The following is a 13,255-nucleotide window of genomic DNA, read 5'->3' as shown; positions in this document are numbered from 1 at the left end:
TAACGTAGATGTCAGATTACACTACAGATCTGTCTCAGGGGGTGGATATGTTTTCAAGAATTTGAGTGAGGTTCTTACATAAATGTCTTAAATAATGTCTACAACAGAAGGACCACCACCACTATCACTTCCTGCGTTATAATTGTTTTCATGTATATGAAAATCAATTAGATCTTCCAAAGATATGCTTTCAACACTGACAACATTGTTTTCAGCATGTAGGAAAACTTGCATGGGATGCTCCAGCTGCAGCATTCCTCACAATGAAGCAGCAGAATTTCATTGTCATCATTATTACTCAGATATGGTATGTCAGATCCATTTCCTTTGTCTGCTTGAATGAAACCTGCTTTTGAAAGCAGTGGTGGACTCCTTAACCTCTGTCTAGCCCTTGGCAATACAGTGCAAAACATATAAAACTGACGCTTTAAAGGGGGTTGGTTCTTTCTCAACTTCCATCAAACTTAATTAACTACCTTCTGCACAATGACTTTCCTGTAATAAGATTTGAGGGCATGGATAATGCCCAAAGCCAAGGGCTACAATTTGTTTGTGCAGTTTGGTAGTAGGAACTTCAACTGCATATTGCATGAATTTATACTTACTGGATGTGCGGGGCAAATATCCATAAACAGAAGAATTTTCCTGTAATAGGTTTCCATTCCTTTATTGAGGCTATTCAATTGCTTCTTGAATAGTTCCAGTGTTAAATCACATTTTGATATTTGCACCATAGTTAATGGGCAATGTTTTTACGTGTTTGAAGCAGTGTGTTTTGTTTATATGCCAAACACAAACAATTTCATTTTTTTTCTGAGCCATCAGCATCTGTGTCTTGCATTACTGTGTTACCCATCAGGGCAGTTACTCTTTTAAAGGCAAATTTCATCTAGGGTGGAGATCTCCTTTATGCTCTACTGCTTCACAAGTTGTTCTTGTAATGTAACACTTTGCCATTTTCTAATGGTTTTTATGTTTGCATTGTTTCCTTTGTCATGTATAGTTTTTTACATCATGGTATGCCAGTTCTTGAACCTACTGATTCCCCTGTTAGATGTGAATTAGACTTCAATGAAAAGCATGTTGGCCACCTTCACCAGCTTTACATGCAGTATCACACCATTTGTGGGGATACTGGAAGCACTTTCTATCTGAAACCATTTCTTTGTAATTTCTTCCAGATCCGTATATTTAGAGCAACTGACATTTCATCATTTCTGAATTTGGCCCAGTGTTACTTGCACTTTCCAAAATAGTCTTTTGTTTTTGATTATGGTGTTCAGCATAGACGCTGGTATCCCTATACTCCATGGTAATTCAATGCCTGTTCTATGATATGAACTTCAACTTTTCCAGAATTTTTACTTTCTCTCCCATTGAAAGTGTTTCACTGTTTCTTTTCATAGTATTTTCCATCTTACAACTGTGCCAGAAAACTCTAAGCTTCCACTTTAAAGAAACACTTAACAACATAACACTTCGACAACTTAAACAAGGCTATGAACAATGTTACATGATACACACAGTTAACTGTTGGCACACTGACTGACAGAAGTAGCTTTGCCAATTAAAACTGACTCACCTCAGTCTGAAGTGACAGCTCTGTCAATGCAGCCAACATTGTCAACCTTACCTAACAGATGGCAACTATCATCTGTGTACAGACCATAAACAAAACTATATTATTAGTTATGAATACTAGTAAGTGGATTATCTCTAGTATGATCATATTCACAGAGTGAAAATAATTGTAACAATATAGCCAGAATAATATCAGCATACTGTTATTCATACAGCACACACTATAGAAAGCTAAGGCTGCTAGTGACAAGAGACAAATGAATGTTCATCTTAAGTCACACATTCTTCTGACTTACATTGAAACAGTTACTCTTAACCACCACCAATTTGAGTAGAGCTTGGCAACAGCAGGAGACAAATTAATACTGCCATGAATTATTCTGACTTTTTTTGATTTAGATTTACTGCGTAGGGCATGTACAGCTCCAGAAAGTTAACCATACGACATTTGCAAACACTACTTAAGGCCAACACCATGCTACCATACTTTTATGTTGTATTCATTTTCTCTCCATGAACATTGTTTCATAAAGTGCATACCATGGGAATATTATAAATATTTTAACTAAACACATGTGAAAATTAATATTGTTGATGGGTGCAATAAAAAATTTAAGCAGTGGGAAGATTTTACTTCTGGGAGTGTAAAAGTGAGGTTATACTGTATTTATTTTTATAAATACTGTGATCTGGGATCAAATGGTATCAAAGCCTAGGAATATATGGGCTGACTTATATTCCAGTTAATGGTTAGTGTTCACCCATGTGATATAATTAAATTGTTTCCATTGTAAAAAGTTAAATATTTTATCGACACACGACATAGTTTTGTTATTCTCACAACATCTATCCTCAGTGTACAACATTATTAGTACATAATTATAATTATGTCTTCCTCTCTTCCTGTTTTAGCATTGGTATTTTTTTCTTTAGAATAGTGGTGACTAAATTAACTTAATAAATACATAAGTTTCACATCATACATTCACTTTGTACTGCCATTAATATCTCACATTTAATTTCATACTACTATGGTATTGATTAAGTAATTTTGTAGTATTCATTGCGGTAAGATATAACAGCATGTGTCAAAGAAGACAAAACACACAGTGGGAGTTTTCTTACCATTAATGCTCAGAAACCAGTAATACTACATTCTAGAATGTGCCTTCTCTTCTTCTGCTGTACCTGTGAGCAAAATGATCATTATAGAAGATATTTCTCTTGTATTTCACTGTATAACTGTAAATTAGACATACTTTGAATCTCGTGCCTTAGCAGATTTTCTGCCACACTTCCTTTACTGTATGTATGTGTGTGTTTTGTCTTCTTAATGTGGTGCCACTCAGTGGGTGTGCTCATTTATCTTGCCACAGTTTGTCTTCAGTGAATATTTGTTTTTTAATTAATTGTTTTTACTTACCAGCAGTTACCTCTTCTTCCCAATCCATCAAGTGGAATGAGCCCACCACCAGCAGAGGTAGCTCCACACCAAGTCTTAGAAGATATGGACCAAATGAGCATATGGAATGGTCTTTTAGGGCAATTACAGGCACAACCACAACCTGCTGTTGGGTTAGTGGATCCTACAGGCATTTATGAAATGAAAGCTCCTTTGCATACAGAGAAAACTCAATTTGTTACACCAGGGAAACTACCAATGAAGCAAAATGGTAGCATGATAGGCTTTACCGAAGCTGTACCGGGTGATTTACAGCAAACCATTAACACAATATTAAGCAATGCACAAAATCTCAATCAGCTTCTGGGAACACTGACCAATGCAGTACAAACAGGTAATGGAACAACAGGGATTCCAGTTGTTCCTCCACCAGGACCTTTCCCATTTGTGGGAGTACCAAATATTCAAAACCATTTAGCACAGGATCCAAGCTGGGCTATATCTGTAGCCCCTGTTCCTACTAGTCATCCTACACCAACAATGAGTGTATCTTCTGCACAGACTGGGCGCACATTACTGAGCAGTCCAATCCCAAGTGTACGGCCATCTATAATAAGTACTCCTGTTGGCCCTGGCCAGCCTATAATAGGTAGCCCTGTTTCAGTTCCTGCTCCAAAACCCGTAGGTTTCTTGGAAGTAAAACCTAATCAATTAAGGCAATCACCATATCAGAATGGTTGGGGTCCAGGAACATTCCTAGCCCCTGCTGCAGCTGTTCCAGCACCGGCCCCTCAATTTGGAAGTTTCCCAGCTTCAGGTTTTGTGCCAGGACTGTGGTCTCACCCAGGAAGTCCAGTAGTGATAGCATCACCTCCGTCTGGGATTTCAACACCTGTTGGACAGAAAAGAAAATACAATAGGCTCTTGCCATCCCCAGAACCAAGTCCAGAGGGTAACTACATTGGTCAGCATTCTCAAGGTTTGGGTGGTCATTATGCTGACTCTTACTTTAAGAGAAAGAAGAAGAATTAAAATGTATTTTTATTACTGAAATACATGTAAGATCTACAACTTGAGGTTGAGATCTGTCTTTTTCATTTCCACGGTTTAGCCTATGAATCTGCAATGGGGATTGGCACATCCCCAGATGAGCACCGAGTTCATTCCATTGCTACAGGATTGGATTTCTTATCTCCCAAATAATAAGCAGCTTAAAAGTGCCTTTCATTTGTGATGCAATTAGTAATTGTTTATTTATTTTAATGTGGATGTGAATATCATTTATGTTGCAAGTTGTGTAACGAATGATAGTATGAAATTAATATTTTTTTGCAAAGAGTTTGTAATTTTTTAGATTACATCTCTTGAAGAAGTATGTGCACTAAAGGACTTTATTAGTCTTTAATCTTCTTGTTTGACTGTCACATCTTCTTCTGTTCATATTCTTCATTTCATAATAATTCTCCTGCTTCTCCTACAAAGTAAAGCAGTTATGCACTGTGGACACTTCTCTCCCTGTCTATACTTCTGTCTGCAATTGTGTAAGAGTATGCTTGTGAAAAGTACGCTCTGGTTTTTGGTTGTAAATATCTTCATTTTACCTCAATATAATGGTGCCTGTAATACCTATGAGCTAGTTTTAGTTACAAATTTTATATTATCTCCTCTTATTTTAAAATATGTGTATGGTGGGTGTGTAATCAGACATACATAGCTGCTAGGTAATGCATAGCTGTATGTGCTTGCTTTAAGTGTAAATTTTTAGTTTTGATAATGTTTTCAATACACTGATCGTTGATTTTGTATAAAAATACTACATTATAAGCCATGAAGGCTGTTGGCTTTCCTACAGATCATCATACAAACCTATTTTTGTAGAAATTTCAAAAGAATTTATTGCTGAAGAAGAGCATTTATTTTATTAACCAGAATGAAAACCATTAATGGAATGGAAGCTTTTAGAATTTGTTGTTCATGTGCTATTGTGCAGTTATATTTTTTCGTATATTCTCGGCAAAATAAAAAACCGTAATAAATGGTTTTCCATTAAAAGAACAATTTGTATGTCTTTTAATATTCAGCTTGATGCATATAAAAAGAATATTTTATCCGTAATATCAAAGTATTTTGAGACTGTTGTGTACAATGTTTAATGTTAATATTTATGTGTAATGACAGTTTATGCACAGTCAGTAATTTATGAATATCCTATTTAACTGTTTAAATAAGCCAACTTATGATGCATCTATTTCAGTAAAAATTTCTTTCTTTCTTATTTTGTTCCTTCTTTTTAAATAAATTTTTGTTCAGATTCTTATGAACTATGATGTGTGAAGTATTTTTGTGTGGAAAGCAAATAGAGTGTAAATATATACATAAAATACACACACACACACACACACACACACACACACACACACACACACAATGAAACAGGAAACCTTATTAACTGAGAAATCCTTCGTATCTCTGACACAGAGAAGTCATTAAAGCCAAAGGCATTTGCTGAACTATTTTCATTGCACGTACAAAGATAAGCTCATTTGAGCTGTTGACCATTCTTCAAGACTGATAATATATTTTGAAAAGGTTGTTTTCTATTAATGGAATTTAATGTATTTTGGACCTTGTTGAATAATTTTCCAAAATAGTTTGTGTGAAATAAAGAAACTGAAAAAGATGGGTAAACAAGGTTTACACAGAGATCTCCAACTTAAAAATTTGGAGACCACAGACGAATATTATCAGCCATTTAAAACTTATTTTTACCCTTTTTAAATTTACAGACAAGAGAATGGCAAATTATTGAAATAAATTGTAAACCCTTTTTTTAAATTGGCAAACATAATTAGAGACTGAAATGTACCACAGTCACTTGACTTTCTACTAATACTGTTCCATTACAGATTAATTTTTAAGTGAAGGGAACACACTCATCAGGAAAATAATATTCTGAATGCATCTGTTTCCTCATATTTCTTATTGCATTTGTTTTCCCACTTAAGACTGTTACATGGCATTTTCAGAGATTTGTCATTATGTAAAAGTACTTGTATGTGACTTTTTGATATGATTTATCCTGAACTTTCAAGGAAATCTCAGTTAATAAGGGGTTTCTGCAATTTTCTGTATGAGATTTATAAATTTCCTTTAAAAAGGAAATATTTTGATTCTTTGTTATGAGCAAATAAGTGTGGTGATATTCAATGTGTTTTTGCTGTATCCAGCATTATCTGTGTAACACATTAGTGCTTAATATTTTAGAAAATGATGTAGCTCAATTATTTATTGTTTTTCTCATTCTTATTATATCTGTCATTTAGCAATGTGCTGAATCTCAATAAAAGTACTTGCAGTAACATGTCTTTATATAGTAATTTCCTCAAGTGTACAGCACTTATTCAACTGAAACCATATCCATCAGTTTGCAAATTATTAATACCGCTTAGTTCCCATACATTTCGTTCCATATGTAAGGAAATCCGTTTTTCTAAGTGGAATGATTCTGAATATTTTTAACATGTGATTCAGTTAATTCCATTTAACCATGCCCAGTAATGGCAGCATGTAAATTTCAGCTCAGGTATCCAGGTTCAAGCAGTCACTTAGTATAGATGGTATTAAAAAAAAAAGAAACGAAAACAAAACCTCCCCTCTTTCCTTACCTCCTCCTAGTTGTAACCGATTATTTTTAAGCATTTATTGGACTGCCACATGCTCGTACTAGGGCAGGCACATACAGGAACTGTGCATGTAGTTCATGGTGATAAATTCCTTAGAAATCGGTATCTACTTTTGTTGCAGGGAGGATTTGAGTTAGTATAAAAAATCTTTTACACTGACAGTTTGCGTAATCAGTGACATTTGGCAAATAAGTTGAGGGGTAATAACTGTTATTACAAAAAATGTTATAAATCATGTACAAGATTAATTGTGGTGGTACTGATTGCACAAACGGGTTTTGGATTTTCTTTTTGGTAGGTAATAAACTATGTGCCAATAAAACTTACATAAAGAGTATTTTCAGTTTTCTGGGGGAAAAAAAAGAGAGGAATATAATGAATGGTGCATTCTTTTATATATACTTTCTACTTTTACTTGTCTTCTTAAGTAATACGCAAGTGTAAAACACAGCTTATAAATTGGTCTGTCGACAGTGGGAGGATACACAGAACTGATCTTAAATCTCCTTGAAGTGATTTCAATTTTGTAATTCTGTCATCTGTTTGGAATAGAATGCACAATTTTATCACATCTGTACCTAAAAGTACAGTCATAATGTACAATGTGTCACTGTAACACAAACTTAACAGAGGTCAGACAAAAAGCATATCAAAGGAGAAGGAAATATGGGGAAGTTTTGTAATAGATGTAAGATGATATAATAATGAAGGAATGGCAGGGAATGATAAAGGCACAACATACAGCATCTTGATGCTCTTTCACTATTTCTACAATCTGTTCAAAATGACTTCAGGATTGACAGTTTGGCAGGAGCATGAGGAGGCGTGGGCAAGAGTTGCCCTGTCCCGCATGGAGCACACACATAATCTGATACTACATTCATCTTGCTCAGACTTGTAAACTACTCACTGTGTAAATATGTAACTTTGATCAGTCTGATCTGGAAGAACTGCACTATACGTTAGTTTTACTTTTATATGCAACAACAAATTATTAAGCTTAAGTACACACAATTCACGAACACACATTTTCTGACAACATTACCGAATTTTCAACCTTCAGGAAACTTTTTTGTAATTGGAATTGGGTGAACACCTTAAGGAAATGAAAACTTATTAATACATCACATTTTCATATACTCAAACCAGGAGCTCTGTCAGAGTTTTGCAACATGAAGTAATGTCAGTTAAATATGACAGAAAATGGTCTGCTTGCATGAAAAGTACTAAGTGGTTGCCCTTATAGTTTTGTTTCAAGAAACTGAACACTAGGCTTGTAATTAACCTGTTATTGAGTTTTCTGATCCACCTACTTATTTGTAACATAGCAAATTTAAGATTTATGTATATTTTTCACACTAATAGAATGTACCTTAAATAGTCCAGCCAGTATTGGGAGTGATACATAAACATTACTTCAGTATTGCGGAAATTATATTGTAAACAATAATATCTATTTTGTGTGACATAGTATGAATTCCTGTGATGAACTTCATCTGGAGTTGGTTATTGATGTGGCCTTCTTATTAAAATGTCAAAGCTTACAAAAATGTTAAGTCTGTTATGTAGTTGTTTATCATTGGAGATTGTGCACTTCAAAGATGCAGCTGAATCTTCCTATACTTCATTTCTGTGATGATAATGCAAAAGCTCGACTGGCATCATGCTCATTGCTAAGACACTGTGACTGTCACTGTTATTTAATTAAATGAAAAAAGCTGTGTGCAACTAATTTGGAAAAGACAAGATTCCTTAATGTTGACCATTAATATGCTGATGATGTATTTTACTTTCTGCAGTAATAATCATGAACATGACAGTGAATCACAGCCTCAGGAAATGAATCTATATTGGTAATCCACTTATCCATAACATGTTTTTTCCCCAAGAGTTTCAGGCTTCAGCATTATTCCAGCTTCATTTTATTTCTCAAACATTTCTGTGCCAATCTGCACAATTGTATTTTTGTTTACGTTCAGAGCTGCAGCAGTTCTATCGATTATGTTTTTAATGGAGAGCATTGGGCTGCCATAAAGTTTTCCAGTTTCAAAGTAGGCACGTAACATGCAATCTATTTATCTCAATTGGTGTTTTGCAGTCCCCTGGCCAAGAGAATGGTGTGGAACATTTCCACTTGTAACTTTCAACAAACTGCTACTGACGATGTTCAGTATTGCACAACAAATAATGGTGACAAGGAATAAAATAACTCCTGCAACAGTAAAAACAACAACAAACAAAATCACAGGGTGGTTTGATCATACAGGACAGCAAGCTACCTGAAACTCAAACACGGTGCAAGCAGGGAGTGTTGTGGTGGTGGGGTGAAAGTTTGTTAACTTAAAGTCTATGCCACCCACATGGGCTCGCCCCTACTACTTCTGTCATAGTTGTCAATCCTAAAGTAATTTTGAACACACTACAGCAATAGTCCATTTTGCCATGCCCTTGAAATCTATACTGATAATGATCATCAGTTTCCCCATTTCTTCTTGGCCCAGATGAATCTTTCGTAGCAGTGTTCTTTTTTTCTCTTCTTTTATCGGCAGTCATCTGTTCCTTCTGTTTTCCTCTTTCCTGTGTTTGTGTGGTGCAATATCTTTCAACAGTAGCACTCACACTGCAAGACATTAATTTGTCTGCAAGATGGCATTCCCTCTCCTCTTCCCACAAATTTTATTTTTCATTTTCCTCCAGCCATTGTGTTGTTGCACTGAATGAAATAGCTCCATACTAAATGTAATGTATTTATTATTATGTGGCATTCAATAATTTTCTGACCTCATGCCTTTGTAAATCAGTTTCTTCTAAATTTTTTTCTAAATGAATTAATCTGTGTCTGCAGAAGTAATGTGTTTGTTCATCCCTTTCTTTTTTCATGTCAAACTAAGTTAGCAATTCAACACCCACTGTGTCACTGCTAGTTATTTGCTGAGACATTTATGCGAAGGTCATGACAGTTTGTGTATACCAGTCCTGTTACTCCACATTCAGTAAAAATGTGGCTAAAACATTCATATCGCAAAATAACATTATTTATCTACTGAAGTTAAAATCTTCTGGGTTGTTAGGCCGTGTCATGTTTCTCCTAAAATGTTCAACATTTTGACCCCTCTGCTGGGAACCCCCTCAGGATCTTTTGGTGTCCATTACAGAGTTCTCTGTTCTACTCTTTAACATTATTTTCTGCAACAGCATCATATTCTGCACATTCCCTTCAAGATGAAATACTGATGTTATTCACATGCTCAGGAGGTTAGTTTAGCAAAGCTACATCTACTTACTGTTTCCAAATTTGTGATTTGGCTCGTAACTCTTTTGACATAAAATAATGTTGCATAGACATGGTAACTGCTCCTTCAACGTTTCATTTGTTTGTTTATTTTTTTTCACATTGAAGGATAACAGACAAAAAGAAATGGTGAAAACAGTATGTCAAGAACTTTGTCACCAGTTGCTTTGCATATGCGCGAGAAGAAAGTGAAAAGAACTAAATTTTACTTATATTTCCAATTGATAGTATATTTGCATAAATTTTCCATGTCCCCAGAATGATTTGAAAAACATTGTGTACAAATGCATTTTCTCATGTCTGAAGACTCTGAAGAAAGTCCACTTGCAAGCATTCCTCTAGCTGTGCTCTGTAGTATTGAGGAAGAGTATCACATTTTCCCATTTATATAATGATAAATACATACAGTCTCATTTATGATCATGTAACTTGGTTATGTGGACTCCAGTTCACACATAAAGAAATTGAATTGATAGTTTTGATTCTTACAAGTTGAAACATTTCATGAATTAAAGATTGCTAGCAAAGTGTAGCACTTAATGTTGCCCTGAGTGAAGCAGCAACGCATCATGAAAGGACTACACGAGACACTGTTGGGGCAGCCATCCTGGTCCACAAGTGCTCTTCTCCCACCTACAACTTATGGAAATTGACCAGAGTTATTTCCATGTCACGGATATCTCACTCAATAGTGTGTAGGATATGTGAAACAGATTGCATTCAGATAACTTTTGTGGGAGTCAATTGCTGAAGGTACATGTTGAATGCAGAAAGTGTAGCTGAATCAACTGTGTGTGCGAGCGTGTGTGCGCGTGACCAGACATTCACATGTGGGTGGTAGCGTCTTACCCCATATGGAGATGGTGGTTCTTGGTGATTTGGCTGTTGCTGAGGTGGTGATTGTTGTTGCCCAGCTGGTGTACCCATACTTTGTTAAAATCCATGATAGTTGATAGTGACTGCTCTCATCAACCTATGGCAGTTGGCATGGGTTTTCCATGAATTGAGGCATTCACATTACAATGTTGACTGATATCATGTAACTTGCCCTCGCATGTAAAGCACTGTGTTTGAATGATATTGGAGATGGCACTTTGTGTGTCACCCACAACTTGACTGCAATGAAGAGCACCAATATCGATGTCTTGCACATGTGCATCCAATTTTCACTTAGATTGTCAGAACTAATACTAATGACACCACAGTCCTCTCTCTCTCTCTCTCTCTCTCTCTCTCTCTCTCTCTCTCTCTCTCTCTCTGTCCATGAATTTTTGTCAGATCAGGACCTATAAATGCTACAGATAAGTTTAGTGTTGAATGAAAATTAATTTTGTGCTAGTCTCTAGTCCACAGAGCAGTCTCACTGAGAAAAATTAAACTTATCCATTTGATGTTGGTTGCTCTCATTAACACTGCTCTAGAGTAAGCAGCTAGCAAATGGTTGGCAATGACGACAGGCATTGAATTAAATTATTGATGGAAATATGTTCTCTAAGGGTACACTCATATATTGCTCATACTAAATTGATTTTTTTAACTACGGTGGATATTCACACAGTTACCACTCAAAAGTCCTATATTTTTGTCCTCTGTTGTATTATCAAAGCATGGTGACAGCAGCTGATACAGGTAGCAGAAATTTAAAATTTAAAGAGATTTAAAAAGCTGTTCATAAATAATGAACTTCTAAAATTTGTTTTGGGAGAGAACATAATTACTGTAGCAAAGTGTAAGGACTTCATATGGTAAATGAATTCTGCCATATCTTCTCTACGACATTTCTAACTGCTGAAATGAGGTATCTGTGACTGAGCAGTAAATACAATTACTTCTACAGCCTTTGCTATGATGTTGAACTCATGTTAACATTGTGCCAATTTTAAGTATAGATTGATTGCCTGTCCATGTTCTGAACTAAGATGGCCAGCCTAAAGCAGCTAAAAGCCATCCTTAAGCCAAACAATATGGAAAGAGGGTGAAAATACATATAAATCACCGAGAAATCTAAGTCTAGGAAGATGCACAAAGTCTTTGGTGGTAATAAACTGTTTATTTTGAAGCATTAGTTTAAAGTCACAGTTTTACCATCCTTATCTCTGTGAGTGAGTGCTGTTAACTTTTATTGTGTATCAGTGATCAGTAATTAAATTAGTGTAAATACTTCTGGACCATAAATGGCACCCAACAAGATCAAATGCTTCTGGAAATGTCCATCATCAAATAGACAGCGATGATACCAGTCTTCAAAAAAATAAAATAAAAAAATTAAAAAAAATGTTTATATCATTTGTCAGTGAACACATCCATGTACTGCCACATACATTTCGCTCTTAATGTAGGGGTTGTGGTTTATTTATCTGCTATGTCTTTTCCTTTCTTTCTTTATTCTCTTAATATAAAAAAGGGCGTCTCTGGAACTGCAGTTTAACTTTAGAGTCTCCATTTCCATATTACCCTAAAACATTTACATTTTCCTAATTTGGTAAATACCATCCTGTTAAATACCGTATGTCAGAATATATAACAGAATTTGTTTTTGCCTTCAGTTTTAAATTCTATGTTGACTAGGGATGGAGCATTGGTAAGTTACGTGGTATTTTTAGTTGTTAACAATAAATTCTGATTACCAGGTGAAGGAAAAGATCAGCTGATTGGCCTAGGCATATTACTGTCAACAGTTTAGAGTAATCTCGGCAGGTGCACAAAAAGTCACTTTCAGATGTACACAGTATAACTAAACACTATGTACATATATTACAGTTCAGTTGTGATTATATCTTCATGCAGAATGGTGGTGATAAATATATAATGTCCCATTACTTGAAACTGCCTATGTTTTAGAAGCCATACTCACTTGTACTGGTTTATGGAGACTGTTAGTTCCTTGTAGGCTTATCAGAAATGTGACAAAGACGTGAAAAACTTGCAAAGCTCATTACTGAATCCTAAACTTTGGCAAAAGAGTTTGTTTCTGTGAATAATGGTGAACCAACTGATGTGTAAACTTTTATCTGTAGATGTAAATACCTCATACAGAAATTTAACTGTGGGACACTAGGTGCCACTCTCAGTTATTTCTGCACACACAGATCCAGGCTGGACAAACACTCAGAAGATTTAAATTCTATAAGAACTTTGTTACAACATTTGTTCCTGTTAATTTTTCATTTCTGGTGAGGTGAATATCAAGACAGTTCCTTGAAGAACGCCCGATAATGATCATGTTGTTGACAGGCACCTCAGTAGTTAAAAAAGTCTAAATGTATATATCATAAAAACTATGGATCCATACATGGC

At 35.4% G+C, this 13,255-nt stretch overlaps 1 protein-coding gene across 2 annotated transcripts in view; it reads left to right on the top strand.

The window, feature by feature from the left end:
• Window positions 1-5,410, top strand: part of LOC126469953 (ribonucleoprotein PTB-binding 1-like) — a 367,627-nt gene extending 362,217 nt beyond the window's left edge. The window contains exon 7 of one of the 2 annotated variants that reach the window (XM_050097363.1): window positions 3,011-5,410. In XM_050097363.1, the coding sequence (XP_049953320.1) occupies window positions 3,011-4,015 (1,005 nt within the window). In that variant the 3' untranslated portion in view covers window positions 4,016-5,410. Of the gene's footprint in view, window positions 1-3,007 lie in introns of both variants that reach the window. The other variant, XM_050097362.1, reaches the window with a different exon arrangement.
• Window positions 5,411-13,255: the final 7,845 nt, after the last annotated feature.

Source organism: Schistocerca serialis, chromosome 3 (assembly GCF_023864345.2).
Source record: "Schistocerca serialis cubense isolate TAMUIC-IGC-003099 chromosome 3, iqSchSeri2.2, whole genome shotgun sequence".
In the NCBI taxonomy this organism is placed as follows: domain Eukaryota; kingdom Metazoa; phylum Arthropoda; class Insecta; order Orthoptera; family Acrididae; genus Schistocerca; species Schistocerca serialis.
This window is presented reverse-complemented; position numbering and strand designations above follow the sequence as displayed.